A 27747-nucleotide genomic window follows, 5' to 3' on the forward strand; every position below is an offset into this window, starting at 1 on the left:
AAAACAGGGGCAGTGCTCTTTTCCTTGTTCCAGAGGCACCCAAGGGTTGAAAGAATGCTGTTGCATAATGCGCTGAAGGACAGAAGTATTTTCTGCATGTAAAAATAGCTGCACAATTTACATTAATTTTCCTAAGGGAGCAAATCCACTGACCACTCACATGTGCACACTTCTGTCCTCGTCAGTGAATTAGTGAACCATGCTAATTTTGCAAGGCACACCGTTGGTTGATTGATGCATGTTTATCATTTCTTTTATATATTAATCTTAATTTCTTTCTTTCTTTTTGAGTAACAGACTGGTTTACAGGCAATAACATAGAATACACAACCACAACAACTAATAAGAACAATATTATTAAATCTTTTAAAATAATTTAAAAAAACAGCTTATAAACTTCATTTCATTCTATTTGCCTCTGGATCAGTAATGGATACCTTTTTGGTTGTGGTCTGGTGCTGGCATTTCCCTGTTTGTTTTCCTTCCTTTTTTTGCACCCTTGAGGCTACAGCATCTTAATTTTCACAACCAAGTTAAAAAGTGAGGAAAAAATGGAAGTATGAGACTTGGGGTGGCACTTCTCACTGTCTAGGAAGAGTGTTTCCACACTTCCACTGAAGTGTGCACAGACGTCACTGGCATCAGCAGGGCAGGACTTTGGGGTAGACGTTTAAGGCCCCTCTCAGCAGACTGCGGGTGAAGGCAAATACAGCAGACCTGGCTTGCCACCATTTGGACCATAGAAAAGGTGCCTTACATGGAGTCAAACCACTCATCCATCTAGCTCAAGGCTGTCTACACTGCATGGCAGCATTTCAGACAGGAATCTCTCCTGCTTCTACCTGGGCATGTGCGAGATTGAACCTGAGACCTTCTGCATGCAAAGCAGTTGCCCTACCACTCCATGTAAGAAGAAGAAGAGCTTGGATTTGATATCCCGCTTTATCACTACCCGAAGGAGTCTCAAAGCGGCTAACATTCTCCTTTCCCTTCCTCCCTCACAACAAACACTCTGTGAGGTGAGTGAGGCTGAGAGACTTCAAAGAAGTGTAACTAGCCCAAGGTCATCCAGCAGCTGCTTGTAGAGGAGCGGAGACGCGAACCCAGTTCACCAGATTACGGGTCTACCGCTCTTAACCACTACACCACATTGGCTCTCGAGCAATGACCCTATCAAGAGCACCCATCTCACCATTAGACCACTAACTCCAGACTCTCTAAAAGGATCTAGCTGCACCCATGGAGAGAGAAGTGAAGAACTCTATTTAATATTATTGTGTACTGGGCCCCGTCAGGTGGCCCTCATTTCAGCCAGGGCTCCCTCCAGCCCCTGCTCCTTATGGAGCAGTGCTGTTAGAAGTTTTCTTGGGTCCCAAAAGTATGTCCTGTTTTCAAATCATAGAGTCCTCCGTACAGGTCAGTGGCCTTCGGTGTGAGACCTTACTGTTGTAGGCAATATGGGGTTGAAGGGAAAGAGCAGTGGGGAGGAAAAGGAGGGAGGGAAGGCCGTAAACTTTCATCCTTTTACATTGTGTGTGAGCAGAGCTTTTGTGTCAAGGTCAGGTAAATAGGTATCTTATGGGCCACTATGGATCCTCTCTGGCCAGCCTTCGTCCCTCACCTCCCCCTGCCAGATTTCCAAGCCCCCCACCCCACTGAGCTTTGTAGAGAAAGGATCTGTCTGTTAAAATCCCCTTCCGAAGGCAATTAGGAGCTGCCACTCAGCCTGTCCCCTCCGAAGCCCTTCAGCCGCCCTCAGGGGCGAGGAAGGGGACGGCGGGAGAGGCAGCTGTGCCCCTGGCCTCCAGGCTTTATGCTTGATTCCCCTTTGTTCCAGCTCCCTCGAAAAGAGGTTCCCTTTTATTCGCAGGGGACCGGCTTTGCTAGGAACTGGCCCACGCACCTGTTCTCGGCCTTTGTCTCCGTCAAGTATTTAGCCACCGCGGAGAGCGATTCCCTGAGGCGCAGAGCTGCCGCCGCCACAGCCTTTGTGACAAGGGAAATGTGATTGCAGAGAACTCTCTGCATCTAACCTGCAGTTTTCTAAATGGGGTGTTTTTTTGAGGGTGGGGGCAAACTCACTTTTGCTGTTCTATAGCCCAGCAGCTCCCAACAGAAAGCGAAGGGCGGGGCACAATGTCTGCGGGTCTTCAGCAAGAGTTTCATGCAGGACAGAGCTTTCAGGAGATGTCATTAAACATGGCCTTTCTCTGCAGTTGGGCCTTTCCCTGCCTGAAAGTGGCAGGCAGATTTCTGGCTTGTCAGGCTGATTTTGGTTTGCCCACTCCACCACAACCTCAACAGCTCCCAGCCAGAGCTAGGCACTAAAGTCATCTGGTCAGAACGAAAGCACCTTCTGAATTTGTTTCCCTAAGACAACTGAAAACTCCAAAGTCTTTCCCACACCATAAATTTAAAGAACATGGTTACTCTCAAAAGAATCCTGGGAACTGTAGCTTACCCCTCACCAATCTACAATTCTCAGCACCCTTGGCAAATGTCAGTTCCCAGGATCCTTTTGGGGGAGCTGCATGCTTTGTGCATGCTTTAAATGTGCTTTGAAATGATTGTGTGGTGTGAATGCTACTAAGCATTCTTGATTTCAACTGCCTAATTCAGGTGTTTTGTTTTTGCAAGTGGTGAAATGGTATATGATACCTAAATGTATGTGTAAAGAAATCGTCTCCCCTTAGTTTGTGGCTCGGCAGCTTGTTGCTGAGAGAAACTTCATTGTTCTTTTTATTGTCCTCTTCACTCTTTTCTCCTCCTTCCTCCCTCTGTTCCACCTGCTTCCGCCTGTCTCATGCCTCCATTCCAGCCAGCTCCAATCTGCCTTTGGCTGAGGCCAATTTGTTGTTTTGTGCAGACTGGGCCGCTCATAGAGCAGCCAAGATTTTGGTTCTGCCTGCGAGGCCTACCTTACAAGGCTGTCGTAAAGTCTACAAAGATAATGTATGTCGAGTGTGTGAACCAACCAACGTGATATATAATTGCTCTGTGAAGAAATAATTTATAGTTTGTATAATGAAACCTTGACTGCACTGATTGGAGTCTGCTTACCTGCCTTCCGAGATTCTGTAATTAGATGGATTAAAAGGACTGACATTCAAAGAGCTCCTTGCTGGTGACCAAATATAATATCAGTTTGTTGTTAATTTAAAATTTACCCATTCCACAGGCTCAAATAGGCTTACACCCTCAAAATATTATGCACCTAGGTACACACGTGCTGGGTATCATATCCCCCTTCTGATACTCTCTGGAAACACACTGACATACTGTGTTGTGCATAGAAGATGGGATAAACTTGGAAAGGAACTGAGCCATCAATAGCACATTGGTTTTTAGCTACTGAAAAACACCAAAGATATTATAACCTTGACAGGTGGTAGCAGGGTGGAAGGAAGGACTGGGCCTGATGACTGTGTGGGTGGTAAAAATAATAATCCTCCTCCTCCAAGTGAATTGAAAAAGCAAATTCAGGAGAGGATTTAGATTTTTCTCCAACGGACAAGGAACAAATGCAAGCAAATGCCTTTCTGCACACTATGTCTAATTGGGCAATAGTGCAAAACCTTGCAATGGAATGTATGGTGGTTGGAATTAATATGCAACCTTCTTGTATATTATTGTTATTAATAGAATAACCTTCTTGTTAGGTCAGACATGTGGTCTGTCTATCTTAGCAGGAGTACAGCAAAAAAGGAAATGGCTACAGTCGTGGGTGCATTAACAGATTGCTCCATTCCTTGCTATTTACTGCTCCAGTCCTCACCCATCTTTTCCTCCACAAGTCTCATTTCTGAAGCAAGATTCATAAATTAAGCACCTGCATGTTTATGTTTAAGCACTGGAAAGTAGCTTGCAACCAACAGCAGTGGTTTCCTACTGGGAAATCCAATCTACTACAGAAGATTTCTTTGGATATTTTCAAGCAGAGGCTGGATGGACACCTGTTATTGGTGCTTTAGTTGAGATTCCTGCATCGCAGGGGGTTGGATTAGATGACCCTCAGGGTTCCTTTCAACTCTACTATTCTACAAGTCTATGAGCTACCTGCAAAGGACAGAATATGGGCTTTATTTACCTGTAGACTTGGAAGAAACAATATCAAAGGCCATTTGTCTTCCACAGACTAACAAGCCTTCTACTTTCACCAGAGACACAGGGGGTTCAAAAGATGCAGGAATGTGCAGAGACCATGACACCTCTGCGTTCTGCACATCATCTAGCACAGTGCTACCCTGTCTAATTGGCTCTATAGGTAGCCAGATGCAAAAAAAATGCAGGACTGCTCTGTTTTGAATAGTTGTGCAGAGGAGGGCATTTCAGCTGGTGTAGATTGCTGAAATGCCTTCTCCTGTACAACTATGGAAGGTGGGGGGTGGGGTGCTATCCCCTTCTGCACCTACTCATCTTAGGTATAAAGAAGCAGATTTTGCAATGATGCAGGCTATTTTGGCTTCTATAGGATTTCAGCAGCCTAAATTTGTACAAGATTGTAGCCCTTCTGGAAAGTCCCTTTTAATTGATTAAGTAAGCTCCCTATTGCTCCCAGTTCCATTTCTCCACATTGCCTGTAGAGCATAAACCTCTAGGCAGGACTCATTTCCCACCCAGTTATTTCCCTCCCCCCCAATTTTTTTCAAAGTTTCAAAAATAAAACACAGTTTTTTACACACACACCCAAACCCCACAATCAATCCGTATCTTTATGGGGTTCCCTGAACCTCAGGACTGCCCCCCCCCCCGGCTTCCAAAGTTTTTCCTCTTTTAATTGCCTCTAATTAATTGACCAGTTATAAGTACTTTGTTGCTATTGTTGCTTTATTGTTAGGGGCTATTATTTATAACAATATTTATAGCCTACCTTTTCTGCCAAAGGGAATTCAAGGTGCTTACACCTGTTTTTGTATATTTCAGATGTAAGTGATACATCAACCTTTTATTAGTGGGTTTATAAAGCATTCCCTCTTTTAAGGTGCTCGTCTTTGGAGAAGCAAAGTGTTTAGAACATAAGAAGTGCCCTGCTAAATTGGACCAAGCACCCATCTAGTCTAGCATCTTGTTCTCACAGTGGCCAACCACTGCTATGAGGATGATGACAGACAGATGCCTACAGAAAGCTGGCAATGAGCATGGAAAAATGACCTGAGCACGAGAGCACTCTCTCCATTTGTGATTTTCAGCAACAGGTACACAAAAGCAAACTGCCTCTGATGGTGGAGGTGGAACATTGCCCTTATGGCTAGATTGAAACCAATAGTTTCATCCAGTATGAAGTTGTCTAATCCTCTTTTAAAGTACTCCAGGTTGGTTGCTATCACTACATTTGCAGGAGAAGTATCCACAGAAATTGTTCTGATATTTGTGGGAGGCCCAGAATTGCTGCACTTTTTCAAAAGTCCCCAAGAAGAAGAAATATAGTAATTTGTGGGTGCTGATCCTATTTGTGAGATCTTATTTTATCTCCGTTTCTGCACATCACATAGTGATTTTGCTCAGATAACAGCAGAAAAATAGCCTGGGAAATGAGTGTAATCACTGTCTAGAGCTAGACACCATCCACTTACTTTCTTTTTTGAACATTTCTTTACATTTGGAAAATCTGAAATAAGTATAGTACGCATTCAGGAAAGCATTTTGTTAAATTGCTAATACTGCTGTTGTGATTCTCCATGCCCCAGTTATTTGTAATTTTGTATGTAATTTTAGTTATTGGTCATTAGTCCACTGAGGGCTTTTTTGGCTGACTAGCTTAGAATAAAAAGAAATAATAAAATACTAGGGGAACAGATAGTAAATCAGTGTACATTTTGAATTTTATTCCAAAGCCGGTAAAAGTCACTCCTAGCTTTTGAGGTCACTTGGATATTTAACGACAGAGGTGGCTCCCAAAGCACTCCTACACTATGAACCTATACTATGAACCTGCTCCTTCAGGCAATTACCAACTCTATGGACTCAGAAACCACCTACTCAGAGAGCCTCTGTCTTGCCAAGACTCAGAGACACTTTCTTGGCCCTCATCCAGCCACCACTGAGTCCAGGCACCAGTCCAGGGCTTGCACAGCCTCTCCTGATTTGGATGTCACAGAGAAATAGATTTAGGTGCCATCAGCACACTGATGACGCCTCACCTCAAATCTCCTAATGATGTTAAACAGCACTGGAAGCAAGATGGTACACTGTGCTCCTCACAGCACAACTCTCAGGAAGCCAAAATACAACCACCCAATGCTCTTCTCTGCAGCTGACCCTGGAGATAGGATTGGAACTACAGTAAAAAAATTAAAAAGTGCTTCCAGTACCAATCTCACCAGGAGGAGATCATGGTCAATGGTATCAAAAGTCACTGAGACATCAAGAAAGACTGACAGGGTTTCACACACCCTCTCCTTCTCCTGATAAAGGCCATCTATCAGGGCAACCAAGGCTGATTTAGTCCCATAGCCAGGCCTGACCCCAGATGGGGATGGGTCAAGGTAATTACAGTAGTTCCATCCAATAAAACTTGCAGTTGTTGTGCATTTCAGCCCCATTCAAATCATTACATCCAAACATACAACCGGGATACAAACATATGTCTACCTCTCTACCGGGCTAACCTAAAACATTTCATTGCCCAAGGCGAAGATGAGATGTTCAGTTGAATCTGACTTTAATGCTGGCTTGGATGGTATCTTTCTCCATACCAGAGGGCAGCAGACTAGTTCTGGCGGGTGAAGAGCAAAGTGCATGATCCACACTGGTCTGGCCTCTAGTAGGGGGGGACAGCTGGGCTGCCCCTCACATCGATTGCCTGAGGCAATCCCCCCACTCTGCCTAACAGTAGGGCCGGTCCTGCATAAGTGCAAGCAACAGAGGTTAGCTTTTATATATAAGTGTTTGACCCTATATAACTATATATACCTACGTATATACATACAGTAGGTAGAAAATGCTTCTTTACTTACAAAAGAAAAATGCAAATCAAGGAGCAGTGCGCAGCTTCTTGAAGGATGACCATGTACATTGCTACATGTCTACGCATTTGTCTGGCCACCACCCAAGCAGGCAAAGCAATTCATGCTTGCATAGACTGAGACAGCAAGCCTGGGGGTCCTATACTCTAAAGTGGCCCACAGTACACTACGCTGCAAATGACCGTAATATCTAATTCTCTCTTAGCAGAAGTGATATTCCTGCAACGCATGATGCTGTGATTGGTTGCCAGGCGATGTTGCTAAGCATAATCTCTCCATCAGTGACAGAAGAGGCTCTGGATGGTATTATGCAGCCACCCACGCAATGTAGCTCATTAAATCCAGCAAGGGTTGCATTTATATCTCGCTATCTCCCCACGTTTGAAACACACTAACGACACGCCAGCGTCATCTTCAGTGAGAATCTTCCAGTTCCTTTCCGTATTTATTAATCAGTTTTTTATTTTGGGGGAGGGAGGGGGATAGTGTCATAGTTTGTTCTCAGTAGTGATTTATCTAGTAATTAGAGATGGGCAGTGACTGAGACTTCCAAAATGCTTGTGGTTTAGCATTACCCCCATTTGTCTTAAAGTGGATTAGGGTGCCCTTTGGCTGCTTTGTCCTTAGCAGCTGAAACAAATTTGGCTTAATGTTATTCCCCAAGCAATGACCAGAGGGAAACCTGCCAGCTCTAGGCTAATGGGTGTCCATAACAATCACATGCCATGACCGATGGGCTGATGGCACTGCAGTCAAGAGCATGGGCTGTGCAAAGCCAAAAGCTGAACATACCCCTGGGGGAAATGTTATTTGGAGGAAGATATTGTAGATATTGTAGATTTGTGTCAATTCCCAGAAAAGGTAGGATTGATCCATTTGAGGGCGACACAAACATCAGTTGAAGCTTTAGCCATTTCACCTCCCTAGCGTTGCAGCTCAACACCCATCACCAAGGACTCTTTGTCATGTGATGACTTCAAGATAGGAACATAGGAAGATGCCTATACAGAATCATACCATTGGTCCATCTAGCTCAATATGGTCTTGGTTGACCAGCCATGGATCTCCGGAGTTTCCAGCGGGGTCTTTCCAGCCCCACCTGGAGATGCCAGGGACTGAATCTCACATGGCTTAAATGGGGTCTTTTGAAGAAGGGCATGATTGGGCCAGCATACAATCCATTGGAATGAATAGCGCTTTTCAGAATCAGATTTAAAACTTAACGTTCCTGGTTCTGGCAGCATAACAACCACATTGTCATATTAGGTGCCCAAATTACAACCCTAAATTAGTTAAACAGTCATAGGTCCCACATTCACTTTGTGGAGGACTAACTTCACACCCGGATAGCTCAGTTGGTTAACGCATGGTGCTGATAATGCCAAGGTTGCAGGTTCGATCCCTGTATGGGAGAGTTGTGTATTCCTGCATTGCAGGGGGTCGGACTAGATGATGCTGAGGATCCCTTCAAACTCTATTATGACTCTTTATTTGACATCCCTGAGTCTCTCATACAATTAGAATTCTCTCTTGCCTTCCTCCCTCCTCCAGCATAGACTTACCCAAAATGTCCTGAAGATTGCAGGCTAAATTCCCCGCACAGTGGATGATCTGGTAAACCTTCCACTTTGGACCACAGGATGGGGCTCACATGACTTAATGTGTGTGTGTGTGTGTGTGTGTGTGTGCGCGCGCATGTGTGCATGCGCTTAGAAACATAGTAAGGTAAACTGTGGACTAGACTCTGTCTCCTTGACAGTTATGTTTCCTTTGTGCGGGGCTTTTCTCTCCTTTCAGTCATGTGAACACTATCCTGCCATTCAAAGTGGTACACTCCAGAACTCAGGTTTACCCCCAACTGAGCATCATCAGTGCAATTCAATGGCCATTGTTGTTTGCTCATGCTAATTATATTGTAGGTGGTTCAGTGAGTCCTGATCAATGAGCAAATCACTCATGTGTTGTGCCAGGAAAAGAAATTAAAGTAGATCATAAAATCACTGTGTGTTACTTTTCCATTGATCCTTCATATTGGAGGATACCAGAAAGCTAAGCCATCTAGAGTGAAGCTGCTAATGTTTTTAAAAGTGTACAACCACTCAAACACCTCTTAATTGTTTTAAGGTAAGAAAGAGTAAAAGGCAAACCCCTCAAAAGACACCCACCTCTCAAAAATACAAAACTAATATGAATTTTGGAGTTTCAGTACAATTCTGGCAGAAAATATAATGAGCCACAGATTTTTCCTTTGTTTTTTCAAAATTAAAAATTAAAGGTGTCATACACCCACACCAGAGATAGTTGCCTGTAATTTGGCAGGCTACGTCAATCCACTCTAGAATGGCTCCTGTGTCTGCAAATTTTATCTACTTTTGCCAAAAGTGTAACATTTTAAAGCTTCTCATAAAAGTGAATGGGGAACACAGAGCACAGAGTGACTCAGCAACATATCAGATATTTTTTTTAAAAGCACAACTACAGATACAATATGACTTCTACAATATACCAGTATGAAACATATTCACTATAAACAGTTGCTTATAGGAATGACTGCCCGGTGCCATATAAACTTGCCTTATTTGAATTTCATCTTTGGAGGCCCTGACCTAGGTTCCCCTGCCATTGGAAATTGAAAAGGTAGAGTCTGGGGATAAGAATTTTCTGTAGTGATGCCCCTACTGTGGAACACTCTCCCCAAGGATATTCACTTGGCAGTCCTGATGGGCTATAGGTGCCAGGTTAAAACTATTCAATATGCCCATAAATTATCATTGATGGTTTTTACTGCCACTTCTCTATTTTATTGTTATGCGGTTTTATGATAATGTTACCATTGCTTTCTGCTGGTTTATTGATCTGCTGTAGTATTGGATTTGATTGTGTTTTTATGATGTTTTTTGTCTATTTTAATTGGAAGTCACCTCAAGAGATTTGTTTTGTTTTAATTGAAAGGTAGCATATTAAACAAAACACCAACCCAAGCTGGTTATACCACTTACTATAAGGATATATGGTTTGTCCAAACTTTGTTTGAAGTCCAAAGCAACACACAATTCCTGGCTAGCAGAGATTGATATTGTCATGAAGAGGTGCAGCTCTTCAAAATAATTCCTGCTATTAGATCTGAGTTTATTGAAAGCTAAGGGCATTTTTAAATTCTAGACTGAGATGATTTGAGTCACAAGAAGGCATGGCAAGTAGTCAAGTATTCAAAATCTGAAATATTTTAAAATACAAATATGCAGTTGACCAATAAAAATATATTGTCCTTTCTTCCAAAGGAGCCCAGGGCAGCAAATACACAAATATTAAAACATCTTAAAACACCTAAAAACCATTCAAGTACAGATGCAGACTGGGAAAGATCTCTACTTAAAAGGCTTGTTGGAAAAGGACAGTTTTCTATAACCTCTATAACTACAAATCCCATTCTCCCTGATTGGACACAACACTCAGAAGTGTCCTTTCCAATGAAGGAGGAAAAAATCCTCTCCACTGCTAAGTCCTCTTCACTACTGGTTGCCTCCTGCCCCTTACTGAATATAATTTGCTTTGCTTGGAGAGCATCGAGGATGAATGGCTGGTGGGGGACCACATTTTGAGGTGGATCCAAATTCAAAGGGGGCTGGGCTGGCTAAAAATGGGCAGAGGCTTTTTGAACTTGGGGAGTTTGCATTCTTCTCCCCCTCAACCACTCAGTGCAAATTTGCCCCATCACTATTTGCTATTATAGCTGTTATCCATATTACACTAGATAGGTCCTTATGTCTGTGAATTAGGCTTTATTTTAGGCAAGCTTGAATCCTGACAGTTCCCTGACTGACAACTGATTGCTATTCCATACACTACCTACTGCTGATAATTATTTCTTTCTTTTAAACCAAAACTTCCCTAGCTGGATATGAATTACTTTCTTGGGCTGATAGGAGCAACTGAAGCTACCAGACCTTCAGAGTCCAGGGATTTTCTTTTCATTTGCCTTCTGTCTCGGCAGCCACAGGTTAACCATTAAAAGAAATCTTCAGAGGATTTTGGATTCAGGTTGATCCAGTTGGAGACAAAAATGCCATTATTAAGCCCACAATTTCAATTAGCCATCCAATGTATCACCTGTTCCCCACCCTTCACAGGTTTCTTGTCTGCGCAGGAAACTTAATATGTTCTTCTCCTACATTGCTTTATTTAAGTAAAGGAAAGGTGAGTGGTTGTGAGTTCTTACTTGATGTGACAGGGGAAAAATATTATAGGTGTCATTTGTTAACATTTCATTAATGATGTGGCATTTCATTCTTGTGTATGTCCAGCACAATGAAGATAAACAGTTAGAATCCTTGAATAGACAAGACATCAGGGCCTCATGAAGAGGCTATTTCATATGTGCACAGAGGCCATTAATTGAACTTTTGTCCTTAGGCTATGCTTTCCTGTGGCTAAAGTGCTCCCCTGTTACACAGTCAAGTGATATTCTTTCTCAGGCAAGACAGAGCTTTAAATTCATGTTAATTGCTATCCCTGGATGTCACCCCGCTTCCAATAGTCACCATTACACTACTAAGCAGTTACTGTTTTGTAACTGTTGTTTCACAGCTTTTCCCAGTCCAAAGATATATGTCTGCCATGATGCATGATCATTGTGTATCAAATAGGAGTATGTGCTGAATGTAAGATTCAGTTCAGATCCTGCCTGGAAAGAGGGTTGAAGCAACTTGGAACAACTTGGATCTGAATCAGAAACTTGGCATTTCCAAGCTACGTACCTAGGTCATTAGAAGAAGCGTCCATACTGGCAACTGGCGTATATTCTCCACGTGGGAGCCACCTACTCATAGAACCTCCATTTCCCCAGATTCAGACTCAGTTTATTGCATTCACCACTGTGTTAAGGCACTGAGCCAGGGCTTATCCAGTTTCTCCTGAATCAGATGTTAACTGCATGTCATCAGAGTATGGACAACACCATGCTTCAGTATCCCTACTGGCGATTCCCAACAGTTTAATATACTCAGTGGCGTAGCGTGCATTGTCAGCACCCGGGGCAAGGCAAGTAATTTGCACCCCCTAACCCATGGATTTGCGCCCCCTAACCCTAACCCCCAGATGTTGCGCCCGGTGCGGCCGGCCCCCCCTGCACCCCCCACGCTACGCCACTGAATATACTGTAGATGTTAAATAACATTCAGGACAAAATGGTGCCCTGAGGAATTCTGTAGTTGAAGGGGCAGTGTTACCATGCTATTTGAGCTGTAACAATCTGGAGGCAAAACACATAACTAGGCTTCAGCATTTACTACTACTGCTACCAGTCTCACACCTGAGGGAACCATTACCTTTGTACAAAGAAGAAATTAATATAGTAGTAAAATGAATCCATCTGGAAAGCATACTATTAATTCCAGAACAATTAACTGTTGATTTTTTAAAAAAATTAAGGGGGTGGAAATCTAAGGAAGGAATAGCAAGCAAAATCCAGAGCAAGCCACATTCTGCTCTTACTATATTAAACATTAAGGTTGCAATCCTATACCCCCTTCCATGGGAGTAAGCCCCACTGAACTTAATGGGACTCACATAAATAGGATTTATTTACTTATTTTACAGATTTATAAACTGTGCCACACAAAAGCTACTAAAGTGGTGTACAATAAGACAAAAAGAGATAAAATATAAACGATACAGATGATTAAAAGGGGGGGGGGACCTCAAATTATTACAATTGTGCAATTCATATGCCATAAAATGACTGAGTCACACTTCAGGAAAAGCCTTCTAAAACCAAAATATCTTCAGTGGCTACTAAAACGTCAAGATACTAGGCCCCAGTCTAATTTCAGCTGGTAACTGATTGTAGAGGGCTGGAGCTGCAACACTAAAAGTTCAGTTTATAGTACAAACTAAGTGACCTCTCAGCAGTGTCCCACATGAGGATTGCAGTTGCAAGGAAGGGATATGTGGAGTGAGGCAGTCCCTTAGGTAACCTGGTCCCAAGTTGTTTAGGGACTGCATTTGGGCAGAACAATCCTGAAATGGGAATGGTGGGTTATTCTGTGGCAGAGAAACAACCACTCATTAAGCGTTCAGTGCATGCCCATGAGGTGCAAGGTAAGGAAAGTAGCTGCTTCTGCTTCTTTTTTGCTGTGGTCAAGTTTAAAAAAACCCAAAACCCTCCCATTGATAATAATAATAATAATAATAATAATAATAATAATAATAATAATTTATTATTTGTACCCCGCCCATCTGGCTGGGTTTCCCCAGCCACTCTGGGCGGCTTCCATAGAAACAAAAAATACAATAAAATATCACAGATTAAAAACTTCCCTGAACAGGGCTGCCTTAAGATGTCTTCTGAATGTCAGGTAGTTATTTATCGCTTTGACATCTGCTGGGAGGGCGTTCCACAGGGCGGGCGCCACTACCGAGAAGGCCCTCTGCCTGGTTCCCTGTAGCTTTACTTCTCGCAATGAGGGAACCGCCAGGAGGCCCTCGGAGCTGGACCTCAGTGTCCGGGCAGAACGATGGGGGTGGAGACGCTCCTTCAGGTATACTGGGCCGAGGCCGTTTAGGGCTTTAAAGGTCAAGACCAACACTTTGAATTGTGCTCGGAAACGTACTGGGAGCCAATGTAGGTCTTTCAAGACCGGTGTTATATGGTCTCGGCGGCCGCCCCCAGTCACCAGTCTAGCTGCCGCATTCTGGATTAGTTGTAGTTTCCGAGTCACCTTCAAAGGTAGCCCCACGTAGAGCGCATTGCAGTAGTCCAAGCGGGAGATAACCAGAGCATGCACCACTCTGGCGAGACAGTCTGCGGGCAGGTAGGGTCTCAGCCTGCGTACCAGGTGGAGTTGGTAGACAGCTGCCCTGGATACAGAATTGACCTGTGCCTCCATGGACAGCTGTGAGTCCAAAATGACTCCCAGGCTGCGCACCTGGTCCTTCAGGGGCACAGTTACCCTATTCAGGACCAGGGAGTCCTCCACACCAGCCCGCCTCCTGTCCCCCAAAAACAGTACTTCTGTCTTGTCAGGATTCAACTTCAATCCATTAGCCGCCATCCATCCTCCAACCGCCTCCAGGCACTCACACAGGACCTTCACTGCCTTCACTGGTTCTGATTTGAAAGAGAGGTAGAGCTGGGTATCATCTGCATATTGATGGACACCCAGTCCAAACCCCCTGATGATCTCTCCCAGCGGCTTCATATAGATGTTAAAAAGCATGGGGGAGAGGACGGAACCCTGAGGCACCCCACAAGTGAGGGCCCAGGGGTCTGAACACTCATCCCCCACCACCACTTTCTGAACACGGCCCAGGAGGAAGGAGCGAAACCACTGTATAACAGTGCCCCCAGCTCCCAGCCCCTCTAGACGGTCCAGAAGGATGTTATGGTCGATTGTATCAAAGGCCGCTGAGAGATCCAGCAGAACCAGGAAACAACTCTCACCTTTGTCCCTAGCTCGCCGGAGATCATCAACCAGCGCGACCAAGGCAGTTTCAGTCCCATGGTGAGGCCTGAATCCCGATTGGAAGGGATCCAAATGGTCCGCATCCTCCAGGCGTGCCTGGAGTTGTTCAGCAACCACGCGCTCAATCACCTTGCCCAAGAATGGAAGATTTGAGACTGGGCGATAGTTGGCCATACTGGCCGGGTCTAAAGATGGTTTTTTAAGAAGCGGTTTAATGACCGCCTCTTTCAGCGGATCTGGGAATGTTCCCTCACAGAGGGAAGCATTCACCACCCCGCAGAGCCCATCGCCCAGCCCTTCCCGGCTTGCTTTTATTAGCCAGGATGGGCAAGGATCAAGGAGACAGGTGGTTGGTTTCACGCGTCCAAGCAGCCTGTCCACATCCTCGGGGGTAACGGATTGAAATTGATTCCATGCAACTTGACCAGACAGAGCTCTAGCACTCTCCCGCCCCGGCCCTGCTCCCACGGTGGTGTCTAGCTCCTTCCGAATATGAGTGATTTTATCTGCAAAAAACTTTGCAAAATCGTTGCAGGAGATCTTGGGGTCTTTACAAGGCCCCGGTGGTAAAGGTGGTTCTGTTAAATTGCGAACCACCTGAAAGAGTCTCCTGCTACTATTTTCTGCAGATGCAATAGAGGCGGTGAAGAAAGTCTTCTTCGCCGTCGCTATCGCCACTTGGTAGGCTCGACGTTGAGCTCTAACCTGTGTCCGGTCAGATTCGGAGTGAGTTTTCTGCCACCGACGCTCTAACCGTCTCAACGATTGTTTCATCGCCCTCAGCTCCGAAGAAAACCACGGGGCTGTTCGGGCTCCATGCAATCGGAGAGGGCGCTTCGGAGCCAGACAGTCGATAGCCCTGGTTAACTCCGCATTCCAGCGGGCCACCAGGGAATCAGCTGAAAGGCCATCAACATGGGCTAAGGCATCCCCTACCACTCTCTGGAAACCATTTGGATCCATTAAGTGGCGGGGGCGGACCATCCGAATTGGTCCCACCTCCCTGCAGAGGGGAAGGGTCGCGGAGAAGTCCAGTTGCACCAGGAAGTGATCTGACCATGGCACTTCTTTTGTTTCACTTTTACTTAGTGTCAGATCACCCACGTCACTAGAGGTGAACACCAGGTCTAAGGCATGTCCATGACTATGAGTTGGGCCAAACTTATTCAGGGACAGCCCCATGGAGGCCATGCTTTCCACGAAGTCCCGGGCAGCCCCTTGTAAGGTCGTGTCGGCATGGATGTTAAAATCCCCTAGGACAACCAAACTAGGTGTCTCCAGGAGAAAATCCGCCACGACCTGAAGCAGCTCGGACAGGGAATCCTTGGTGCAGCGGGGAGGTCGGTACACCAAAAGGAATCCTGTACTGCCCCTATTGCCCAACTTCCAGAACATGCACTCAGAGAGCTGGATCTTCCCAGTAGGACGCCTGGTGCAAGCTAGTGACTTCCTAAAAATCACTGCAACCCCCCCTCCCCGCCCACATGACCTGGGTTGCTGTGCGTAAGAGAAACCTGGTGGGCAAGCAGCGGCAAGGACAGGCCCATCTGCTTCCTCCAGCCAGGTCTCCGTCACACATGCCAGGTCAAATCCTCCATCCACAATCAAGTCGTGGATGGCAGTGGTTTTATTCATCATTGACCTGGCATTGCACAGCAACACTTTCAGGTCATGTGGGTTTCCCCTGTTGATTCCAGTATCCATCCGGTCAAGGCCAGACCCGGAGGCAGGGATAGTCCTCAGACAACGACTAAACCTGCCTCCTCGGTAATGACATGGTCTGGTCCATTGATCACTTTGGGCTGTATCTAACTAACCACTGAAATGAGCAGATGTAAGCCAGCCATGCCTATTAGTTTCAAAGGGTCTACTTTGAGCAGGACTAACATTGGATACAATGTAATAAATAATCTAAGCCAGCTCCAAGACTGGTGTAGTTTTGCGACCAGTTTGGGGGAGTGAGATGGAAATAAGGAGACTTAGGAACCTGCAGATCCATGGCCTCCTCTGATACACCCTGTTTTGGCCGCCACCATTGCCCATGGAACAGTGATGGCAGTGAAGTTGTCCACCAGGAGACTCCCAGCAACAGACCTCTCTTTTCTGTACATAAACCTCCCTCTCCTGCCGTGGAGGAGATCAATGGGATCCAACAGCTCCTCAGCTGATCTTCCCAGGAGCTTCCTAAAGCTACACTTTTAAAGACAATTAATAGGGAGCAAACTTAATTGAGTACACAAGTGTTTATTTCTCACTAAACACTAAATGTAAGATTTGTATTCATTTTGCAAAAAATTATAAATCAATCTCTTTATTAATAACCAATATTGCAAATAAGTATATTTTAAGAGCATTCGTTGCAGTAATTTTTCAAGTACCTCCTAAAAAATCGAGACGAGAAGCTCCTAATGTGTTCCTTTGGCTTAAAATGGGAGATGGGGCTTGAGTTAATCCTTGAAAATAAATCACACTTTCTGGGTGCAGTTTCCAACTGGAAGGGCACAAACAATGCAAGAGAAAGGGGAAACAACATGATTTGAGAAGCTAACATTTAAAACAATGGGAGCATTGAGACAGACAGATATTGACATGACACATACTGCTCTTCAGGCCAAGTTAGTCTGGTGGGAGCCCCTAAGTACGTCCTGAAAATAACAATGCATTAAAATGGCACAGAATTTTTATCTGATTCTGGTTATGGCCAACAAAAAGAAGAGATGAGTAAGCAAGACTGCTTTCTTTAGAAATATTTACTTATATTTGCAATAATTTTTTAAAAGAGAGTTCAGTGCCCTGCTAAGTGGGCACTTTGAAGTGTGTCAGCCCAAATATCACTAGATAGATAGATAGATAGATAGATAGATAGATAGATAGATAGACAGATAGACAGATAGACAGATAGATATAGATAATAAACACACACACACACACACACACACACACACACACACTCCTGCCATTTATAAACCCAACACATGGTGAGCCTTTAAATGTCTGGAACAATTTCAAAACAAAACACTGCCTTACAGATGGCTTTGTGGACACAGTTATAGCAACATAACAGATCTGGCGGAAGAGAGCTTCCAGGGAGAGACTGCTCTTTATAAAGGTTAAGGCATCCAGAACTGCCACTGCCATAGGCTGTAACTTTAAGAACCTGTTCTTGAGCTTGCTTGTCACTCCTTCCTTTCTTTTCCCTTGTGTGTCCTGTGTTTTCATATTGTCACCCTGAGGGAAAGGACCACCATAGAGGCGATTTTTGTAAGTTGTTCTAAGAGGTTCTAGGAGGTTTATTGGCTAAAGGAGTGTATAAGTAAATTATAAATAAATACCAGAGCCTGCAAAATGCAAATTATCAAAATGTTGAAATGGTAACCAAACTAAAGTGGCCGCTGAGACCACAGAACACTGGCCCTGAAAGACCTACTTTGGCTCTCAGTACACTTCCGAGCACAGTTCAAAGTGTTGGTGCTGACCTTTAAAGCCCTAAACGGCCTCGGCCCAGTATACCTGTCTCCACGCCCATCGTTCAGCCCAGACACTGAGGTCCAGTGCTGCCAGTTCCCTCACTGCGTGCAGTAAGGGTACAGGGAACGAGGCAGAGGGCCTTCTTGGTAGTGGCACCCATCCTGTGGAATGCCCTCCCATCAGATGTCAAGGAAATAAACAACTATCTGACGTTTAGAAGACACCTGAAAGCAGCCCTGTTTAGGGAAGTTTTTAATGTTTGATGTTTTAGCATGTTTTTAATATTCTGTTTGGAGCCACCCAGAATGGCTGGTGGAAACCCAGCCAGATGGGTGGGGTATAAATAACTATTATTATTATTATTATTATTATTATAGTCCAGAATAGAAAACTATTTAATATCAAATACTAACCAATTGCCCACATTGTAATCACTCTAATTCAGTGGTGTCCAAACTTTTTTCAAAGAGGGCCAAATTTGATGAAGTGAAGGGCCGTGAGGGCTGACCAAAGGGCCAACCCAAGTTGTTATCGTTTTTTTAGGATTGAAGTTGTTGAGCTTTTTGTATGATTTTACCTCAAAGTTGTTCAGCTTTTTTTAGGATTTTACCCCAGGAAATAAACTGCCACAAGGGCCAAATTAAACTGACCAGCGGGCCAGATTAAGCCCCCAAAACGGACTTTGGACATGCCTGTTCTGATTGGAATTCCTGAAAAACCTTTTATCATCATTCTTTAATGAGGGCTTTGTGACTTGTTGCTACAATTTAGCTTTCATTAGTGTAACAGATCCTTCATAAATTTTTCAGAGGTGAAAATGAGCATTTACAAAAAAAAAAGCCAGCTGCTGGGCCTAATTTGACAATAAAATTGGATGATGTTTTGTGACGTCTGACAAACATTTGAGAATTGGACTAGAAAATGCAGGGGAAAACATCACTCAAAGAGGTACTGGCTATATACCACAGCCAAGCCTATTCTTATAAGAGAGAAATATCCTTGTCATCCTTGAGAGTCCATGAGAAACTGTACATTAAATACCCCCTATTCCTTGATATCTCATTTAAAAAATAGGGGTTAATCAAAATGATTTCCATCACCACCAGGAGAGGACTGCACAGAAAAACAACAAAAGATCCAAGTTAACAGCAAAGGGAGTTTCAAAATCCCCAACTGGGTAAAATCTGAAGAGAGTGTTTCTCATAGACATCACTGGCTGAGAAAGTGCTTTCTTATAAACCTGCAAAGAGCCTGCTGAATCAGGGCAATGGCAAATCTAGTCCAGCATCCTGTTCTCACAGTGGCCAACTAGATGCCTGTGGGAAACCTGCAAGCAGGGCCTGAGCACAAGAGTATTCTCCTCTCCTGCAATTTCTGGCAACTGGTATTCAGAAGCTTTACTGGCTCTGACCATAGAGGCAGAACATAGCCATATCATGGCTAATAGCCACTGATATACCCTTCTCTTCCATGAACTTGTCTCATCCTCTTTTATTCATCTAAAGGCCATCAGTGCCTCTTGGGGGAGTGAGTTCCATAGTTTAACCACGTACTGTGTGAAGAGGAATTTTCTTTTATCCGTCCTGAATCATCCAACATTTGGCTTCCTTAGATGTATATAAGTTCTAGTGTTATGAGACAAGGTGATGAACCCTGAGGACCCAGTGATAGAGGCTTTGCTACTTAAAATAGGGTACTCCTCTGGTGACAATATTCATCTTCAAATATATCCCATTCGATCAAGGTGTCCCCACCGGCTTCACTCATGCTCCTGAGGTCCTAATGTGGAATGTGAACATGAAGGCTGCAATCCTCTGCACACTTACATGGGAGTAAACTTCATTGACCTCTGTTGTATCCCCCCCCCCCACATGATCAGGTTTCAAGAGGGTCTGACATATTAAATCTCTCTCCCCATTCCTCTCTAGTCTAGAGTGTTTAATCGCCTTGAATGTCAAGGGCATCTAGCTATGAAAACAGGCTATTCTGTCACATCTCTCCCTCTGCCTCCCCCCCATCCCCAGTTGGGCTTTTGAAAATTAAAGAGGAAGGATGAAAAGCCCTTCCAAGGTAATATCCCCCAAAATTTCCTGTCATCTTTTTACCTTGAGCTGGCTTTGACAGGCTGTGAAAAAGCAAAGAAGCAAGTGTCGGCGCCAGCATCCCTGTCACACCAATGGCTGTGAAAATCTAGCCCGGCCAGTGCTGTGAGTTGTGCTGCTTGGCTCATCATAATAGAATCTCTTGTCCAATCAACATCCTGGAATCGTCTTCCTCACCGCCCCCCCAACCACCACCACCCCAACAGAGGCATCAGATTGTTTCTTACTCACCATGTCATAAACATTCAAAATCACTGGTTCATTTGCCATTGTGGATTGCAGCGAAGGCTGGATTTTAAGCCTTTAAATCCCTGCCAGATGTGGCAATGCCCAAAGGGATGGGGGTCTTTCTTTCTTTCACTCTTAGCTGCACAGGGAAGAAATGCTTGTGTGAAGAATAGTCAGTTGTGATGGGGATGTCCAAGAAGGGCTTCCCCCGCCCTTTGATGCCAATTTTTTTTTTTGGAAAAGATGCTCCCCTTTCACCTCCGAACAGAACATTCAGTCTTTTGCTTGCTTTCCTCTTTTAATACTGCAGCTGACTGATGTGGCAGCGTTTGTATAGCATGCTCAAGCCAGACCCCGTCCTGCCTCTCTCCTAACTGCAAATCCCAAACAGCACCAAAGGGCTGGATTGTTTGCGTTGTGGATGAACCCTTGTCCTAAATCTCTCAGAATGGGGGGGACCACAGAAGGGAGACGAGAGGATTAAAGGCTGGATGGGGGGAAGAATCCGGAGCAGACTTTCAGCCAAAGTATAAATATTTATAATGAAGTTCAAAGTGTGGAGTGACATTGGGAGCGGGGAGATGCTCTAGTAAAGAGTAAAATAATAATAATAATAAAACACCTTAAAGTGAAGCTTAGCACCAGGTTTCTAGACTAGAACAGCTCTCTGACAGGCATTGCACACAAAATAAGAGCTCATCTATGCAACACAGAGAGCCTTTAAATTCAGCTAAGGAGAAAGCAACAACACCACACTGCTTCCTGGGGGGGTCTCTTCTCTGTTTCCAAAGTTTCGGCACCTGCGGGAGCTCTCCAGGGTCCTGAGGTTTACGTCTTAACACCTTGGCTCTTCAAGGGATGTGTAGCAAGCAAGCCATCTCATAAGATTTCTTTGAAAAAAGCAAGAAAAGGCTTGGATAACTCTTTGAGGCTCTGGTGGTGGGGGGACCCATACTCAGTAGGGGGATGAGTTTTCTTAAAGGGAAGCTGGACGTGAACAAAAGCATTTAGTTCAGCCTCTGGAGCGGTTCGGCGGTGGAGCTGTCCAGAGTGCTGAAGTCCCTCGCGCCGTCCATTCCTCGGAGCCGCACTCTGGAGACCCGTTGACGAGAATCGCGTGCAAAGAGCTCTCCAGATGCTGACGAGAGGACAGCAGTGACCCGGAAAATCCTGAGCGCAAAGACTTTGCTCTTCTCAGCACTTTGCATCGGAGGCTCAGACCCCTGATTTCTGCGCCAGCTCGCCTCAACAGAAGCATCCCTTGGTGGCTGGAAAGAGCAGAAGAGTTCCACTCCATCTTCTCCGAAGATGATGCATCTCCGAAGGGAGACGATTCGACAACCAGGAGCTGGGGAAGGAGGTCAGTCACAGCAGCTGAGACTTCTCGCAGAAGGAGGGGGAGGGGGAGGGAGGGTGTTGTGGACTTTCTCCTATCCCGTCGCTAGTTAGGGCTGCGGGGGTGTAGCGGGACTGTGCATCCTTGCCGGAGACTCGCAAATCCCGTTCAAATCGGACCTGGAGGCCAGAGTAAAGTATGAATCCATTGCGGTATATTTCTTCCTGTGATCGCTCCTCCCTCCCCTTCCCAAAAAAACATAGTGGGATGTGCAATCAAGAGATAGGGAAGGGAAAGGGGGGGATAAGGAAAGAGGGTGGTCTTTCTGTGTCCGGTGAATTTCAGGGAGGGGAGTAAGCTGACCTGAAAGCTGGGGAAGCGCAGATCCTGCTTGGAGTAGCCAAAAAAGGGAGCTGGGATTACCTCATCTGAGTTGGAGGCGTAGCTGAGGCTGGCTGCCAGCTTGCAGCCAACCACATCTGAATGAAAATTGCAGAGAGCCTGTTACATCAGCATAGCCCAGCATTCCCTGGTCTTTCGCAGGCAACAGCTGAATGCTTCCCCTCAGCTGCATGCGGACCATTCAACAGAAGAGAGAGAGAGAGAGAGAGAGAGAGAGCCTTCCTACCTTCCATTTGAGAAATGGCAAGATCCAGCAGGCATATTGATGCTGAGGATAAAAGGTCCGGCTCACCTGCCTAAGCCCCCCCTGCCCCCCCCCCGCTTCTCTGTTCTGAACGAGGGGAGACCCATTTTATTCTTCTGCAGTTTTTTCTACAGAGAGGGCACATTTCAGTGGATTTATCAGGATGGTGGAGATAATTTTATGCACCACTACTTAAAAAAAAAAGGAGGGGTGTTCTGAATTAGAATACAGGACTGACAGGGACTCATTAATCCCAATGAATGCTTAGAATGTATAAGATGCAGGACGTGCTTCATGGGATGTATGAGGAAGTCTCTCTCTCTCTCTCTGTGTGTGTGTGTGTGTGTGTGTGTGTGTGTGTTTGTGTACAGCCTACATCCCATCTGTTGGGTTACTCATTAAATCCAAGGCTGCAATCCTGCTCCTGCTGAGCTCAATGGCAAAACTCCCTAGCTTACAAGGGAGATGGCTTGGATCCCAAACTCCTATTGTTGTGATTGATTGATTGATTGATTGTAATATCCTATGTGACATCATACTCTCTTGGACTGAATAATTTTGACCTAACATTTTTTTTCCTGCTCCCAGCCCCTTTTCTTTCTACAGCAAAAGTTGTTTTGTGAAATATCGTCTTCAGGGTGACAGCACAGGATCTTTGAGTGCCATCCAAGAGTGAAATACGACTGGAGAACCTGGGAAATGTGGATTCTACAGCCATCCATCCTGCCCCCTTGAGACTGCAGAGGAACAGCTCAGTCTAACCACTGCAAGCCACTCAGTCCACCCAGCCACTTTCTTTGATGCTCTGTCAGGTTAATGCAGGCTGCAAAAGGCAGCACTGGTTTGAATTAATGGGAATAATAAAGGTTGGGGCAGGCTATGTGCACTGGAATTCTCACTGGAGCAGACTTTCGTCTGAGGTTTGGTGGGAGAGGTTGAAGAGGGGTGAATATCACTCCCTCACCCCCAGCCCTCACTTCAGATCTGGAAGCTGGGAAAAATCTCAGGCAGAGGCAGCAAGCTTCTGAATGCCAGTTGCAGGAAACCACTGAAGGGGAGAGTACAGTCATACCTCGGGTTACAGACGCTTCAGGTTGCACGTTTTCAGGTTGCGCACTGCGCCAAACCTGGAAGTACCAGAATGGGTTGCTTCTGGGTTTTGGTGCTCGTGCATGCGCAGAAGTGCCAAATTGTGACCCATGCATGTGCAGATGCGGCACTGCAGGTTGCGAATGTTGCGGGTTGCAAACGTGCCTCCCGCACAGATCACATTCGCAACCCGAGTGTCCACTGTACTCTTGTGTTTGAATCCTGCTTGCTAGTTTCTCACAGGCATCTGGTTGGCTACTGTGAGAACAGGATACTGGACTAGATGTGCCATTGTCCTGATATAGCAGGCTCTTCTTATGTTCTTATGGAAGCTGGATAAAAATCTCAGTCGGGCAGGGGGCAGGGGAAGCAGGAAAGACATAACACCAAGCTTTACACCAAGTGAGACCATTGATCTAGCACAGTCCTATCAACACAAGCTGGCAGCTGTCCAGGTTTTCAGACAGGGAACATGACCACTCCTACCTGGAGATGTCAGGGATTACACCTGGGATGTTCTGCGTGCTAAGAGATGGTCTACCCCAAATCCTGTGGCCCTTCTAGAAGTTGTTAGATATCTAGAGGATGGCAGGTTTAGGTGAAGGTCTGTAGCTCAGTTATAGAGCAACTGCTTTGCAAGCAGAACATCTCAGGCTTAATCCCAGGCATTAAACAGCCAGAAGTGGTTTGCCAGGTGAAGTGGTGCTACTACACTAGCTTCCCAGGCAATGGGTTGCTGTTACTTACTGGGAGAGAGCTGGGGTGGTGGTGAAGAGAAGGCTGGTGCAGTGCAAATGCACCAGCAGAGCCGCCAATCTGGTGCTTCTGCTAATGTATTTCCACTGCACTGAACTCCTCAACACCTCTATAGCAACCCACTGTTGGGAGGCTGCCCCACCCAGTGAGCTGCTTCTGTTTTCAGCATCACTAACCATTCACCATGCTCTCTGGGGCTAATGAAACTTATATTCTAATGATCTCTGGAGGGCATCAGGTTCGGCTCTGATTTGGTTGTAATCTAATGGCAGTGTACCTCCCTTGAAGTGTGCTTCAAGGACTTCGAACTGAAAGCCTCAATTTCAAGTTGCATCTCAGTATCTATTTATTTGATGCATTTACAGTCTAAGTTCTAGGGTAAAACTCTGTGAATAAAATGTCAACAACAACACATCTATTAAACAACAAAACATTAAAACAAGATAAATAAATTGATGCCTAAAACTGCCACAATCAATATACGAAAACTATCAGTTAAATGTCAAGTAGAAGAGAATTTTTAAAATAAAGCTATCAAGGAGGGGGCCAAAGGTAGTACCCATGGGAGGAAGTTACAGATATGTGGGGCCATCACTGAAAAGGCCTTGCCCCTGCCAACAGCTTGTCCTTAACAGTGGACTAGAGAGCTCAGCTTTTGAGGCTAATCTCACAAGTGGTGAATTCATAAGCACCAATGAACAAGTCATTATCTCTCCATCTGCAAAATGAGAAGAACAGGAAACAAAAGTGAACAGGTGGAAATGGTCGTACTTTTTGGAAGGTTCAATTAATATTTTGCCGCTGCCATGGCCACCATTATCCAAGCTCCCATTTTGAACCAGAATTTATTATTTTTAGCCAATCTATCCGGTCTAATAACACCACACTCTATTAGGAGAAAAGGAGAATTTAAACTTATGCTGAAATGTTAACTAGACTGTTCATTCTCTAACTATTGGTGGGTGTTTTTTTAGAGTTACAATGAAGAACTAAACGGTGCATGAAACTGTAACTGTCAGTTCAATCCTATACATGTTGCCTCTGAAGTAAGCCTAACTGAGTTCAAATGGACTTACTGCCAGGTAAAAGTGTATAGGATTGCAGCCAATGCCATTTTGTTACAACCTTTATCAGGGATACTGTAAAACAAAGCAACACTATGGTTTTTTTGTGGTCTGTTAAAATGTGATTTTTTAATAGAATTATTGCTGACATTCAGGTAACTCTAACTTAACTTTGTCTTAATGAAGTGGGCTTTGTCTGCATATTAGAACACAAACAGTGAAGCTCCTGGTTAAATTTTGTAAAGTGGGTGTTTAAAGTAGGTTTTGACAGTAATATGAACTTAGAGTATATATCCTCTAATAGCTTCCAAGAAACCATTACTGTTAATTAACAGATTGCATGCTGTGTGCAATGCTGGCAGTTGCTTCCTTTTCTCAGTATTATGAAGATTTTAGATACTTACCCCCTCCTTTAGCACCCATTAGGCTATTTGCATGCTCTGTTGTTTTATTTGTGAACTTTATATACCACCCTTCCTTGACAAGACAGTTTACTACATAGCAACATAATAATAAACAATATAATGTACCTACATCATAGCCATAAAACAGAAATAATATAAATATAAATATAGCACATCTTTCTGAAATTAGCCAGGCTTCATCCTCTCAGAAAGAGTAACCCTGCCTAGAATTTGCATTAAATTCTGCCCCAAATTTAAATATTAATGAATTGCTTCAATAACAACAACAATAAAAGACACAATGAAAGGTTCTCTGCACAAAACGCTGTAGATGGATCTACCTGAAATTTGGTAGACTTAATCGGGGGGGGGGGGCTCATTTGTCTTCAAATTTTATCCACTTGTGTGAAAAAGAGAAAGTTATGGCTGTTTTTAGACTCCCCATTCCCTAGTGAATCTCAAGCATAGGAAATCTTCAGAGATGGGTGCTTGTTGGAAATAATAATAATAATAATAATAATAATAATAATAATAATAATAATAATAATTTTTATTTATACCCCGCCCTCCCCAGGGCGACTAACAAGCAATAATAAAAACAAGTTGAATGAATACAACTTAAAAACAAGATTAAAATACATTAAAATATTGAAACATTACAATATTAAAATGCAGCCTCATCACAGGAGGAGAAAGGAAGAAGAAGGAAAAAAAGAGGGGGAGGGAATCAGATTGGCTCCAAGCCAAAGGCCAGGCGGAAAAACTCTGTCTTACAGGCCCTGCGGAAGGAAATCAGATCCTGCAGGGCCCTGGTCTCATGAGGCAGAACATTCCACCAGGACGGAGCCAGAGTTGAAAAGGCCTGGCTCTGGTAGAAGCTAATCTAACTTCCTTAGGGCCCGGGACCACTAAGGTGTTGCTCTCCGTGGGGCATACCTGGAGAGGCGTAGGTACGAGGGTCCTAGGCCTCTGCACTTTGTGCAGAGAATGGAAGAGGTGTAAATTGGAAGGATTTCCTCTTGGGCTCCTGTTAGACAGATTTAACCAAAGAGAAGATGCTGTTGCGTTTTGGGAAGCGGTCTGCTTGAGGTGTGCCTATTCTGGGGGACAAAGGTATTTCTGAACTTTCTCTTATCAGGTTAGGTCATATTTTCTTGCTCTTCACTTTCAGGAAGCTGGAGGGAGATTGTGCCGTTTGGGTACTGAAGCACAGTGAAGTCTGTAAATCCAGCGGTAAATCTGTCTTGCAGGCTAAAGGTCCAAGGTTCAATCTTCAGGTAGGACTGGGAAAGATTCCCTGTCTGAAATCCTGGAGAGCTGCTGACAGCTAGTGTAGACACTCCTGAGCTAGATAGACCAATGATCTGACTCTGTGTGGCAGCCTCCTGTGTTTGACTTATCTCTAAGTAGCTGCCCTCTTATTGGGGCTTTGTGGATGGTTGCTTTGGAACAGAGATGGGGAACGTGTGGTTCTTCAGATGTTGTTGGACTACAACTCCCACCATCCCTGACCATTGGTCCTGCTGGCAAGCTAGTGGAGAGTTGAAGTCCAGCAATGCCTGCAGGGCTACAGGTTCCCCCACTATTGCACTGGAGGATAGTGCAGCACTGAAGCTAGGTGGCTTTCATATCCAGGTCATGGCCATTTGGATCCTGGCCTTTCTTATTTCTGCCCATTTGTGAAACAAAATGAAACTCATTTCTCCAAAGTACAGCGTATTTGCCTTGTCCAATTCTAGTGCTGTCCAAAACCACTCTCTCCTTCACCTCTCTCCAAATCTCTGTGCTCGAAACTGAAGTTGACATCATCACTCTGAATCTTGCAGGCTCATCTGTCTTTCAGAATGACAGCTTAGCAGCATGTCAGGATGAATCTTCATATATTTCTAGGGACAAAGGTATTTCTGAACTTTCTCTTATCAGCTTAGGCCACATTTTATTGCGCTGGGCTTTCATAAATTGAGAGAGAGAGAGAGCAGTTTGGGTACAGAAACACAATGAAGCCTACAAAAATTCAAGTTTAGTTATATATGATTTGGAAAGGACATCTGCCAACTGTTTTCTAAGTAGATTCCCAACTTATCATTCTGATGCAATGACCCCAGACCTCTAGTAACTTTTCTATACCTTTTTTTAATGCTATACCATAAATTTTCAAACTCTCATGATATACTTTGGCATAGGGATGGACTTAACAGGGCAACATTCCTTTGTGAGACAAACCAT

The 27747-nt window shown here is 44.5% G+C and overlaps 1 protein-coding gene and 1 long non-coding RNA gene across 2 annotated transcripts in view; one reads left to right on the plus strand and one right to left on the minus strand.

Annotated features, from left to right (window-relative positions):
• The window catches only part of LOC310657919 (deubiquitinase DESI2-like), a 48249-nt gene extending 26147 nt beyond the window's left edge, over positions 1 to 22102 (minus strand). The window contains exon 1 of the mRNA XM_083399185.1: positions 20230 to 22102. Within this exon, the coding sequence (XP_083255311.1) occupies positions 20230 to 20268 (39 nt within the window). The 5' untranslated portion in view covers positions 20269 to 22102. The remainder of the gene's footprint in view (positions 1 to 20229) is intronic.
• Positions 21507 to 23088, plus strand: LOC310657988. Its single transcript, XR_014502067.1, has 2 exons — positions 21507 to 21586; positions 22797 to 23088. It is a non-coding gene; the product is annotated as an uncharacterized lncRNA (long non-coding RNA).
• Positions 23089 to 27747: the final 4659 nt, after the last annotated feature.

The sequence above is a fragment of the Podarcis tiliguerta genome (genome assembly GCF_965153285.1).
Source record: "Podarcis tiliguerta genome assembly, chromosome: 1".
In the NCBI taxonomy this organism is placed as follows: domain Eukaryota; kingdom Metazoa; phylum Chordata; class Lepidosauria; order Squamata; family Lacertidae; genus Podarcis; species Podarcis tiliguerta.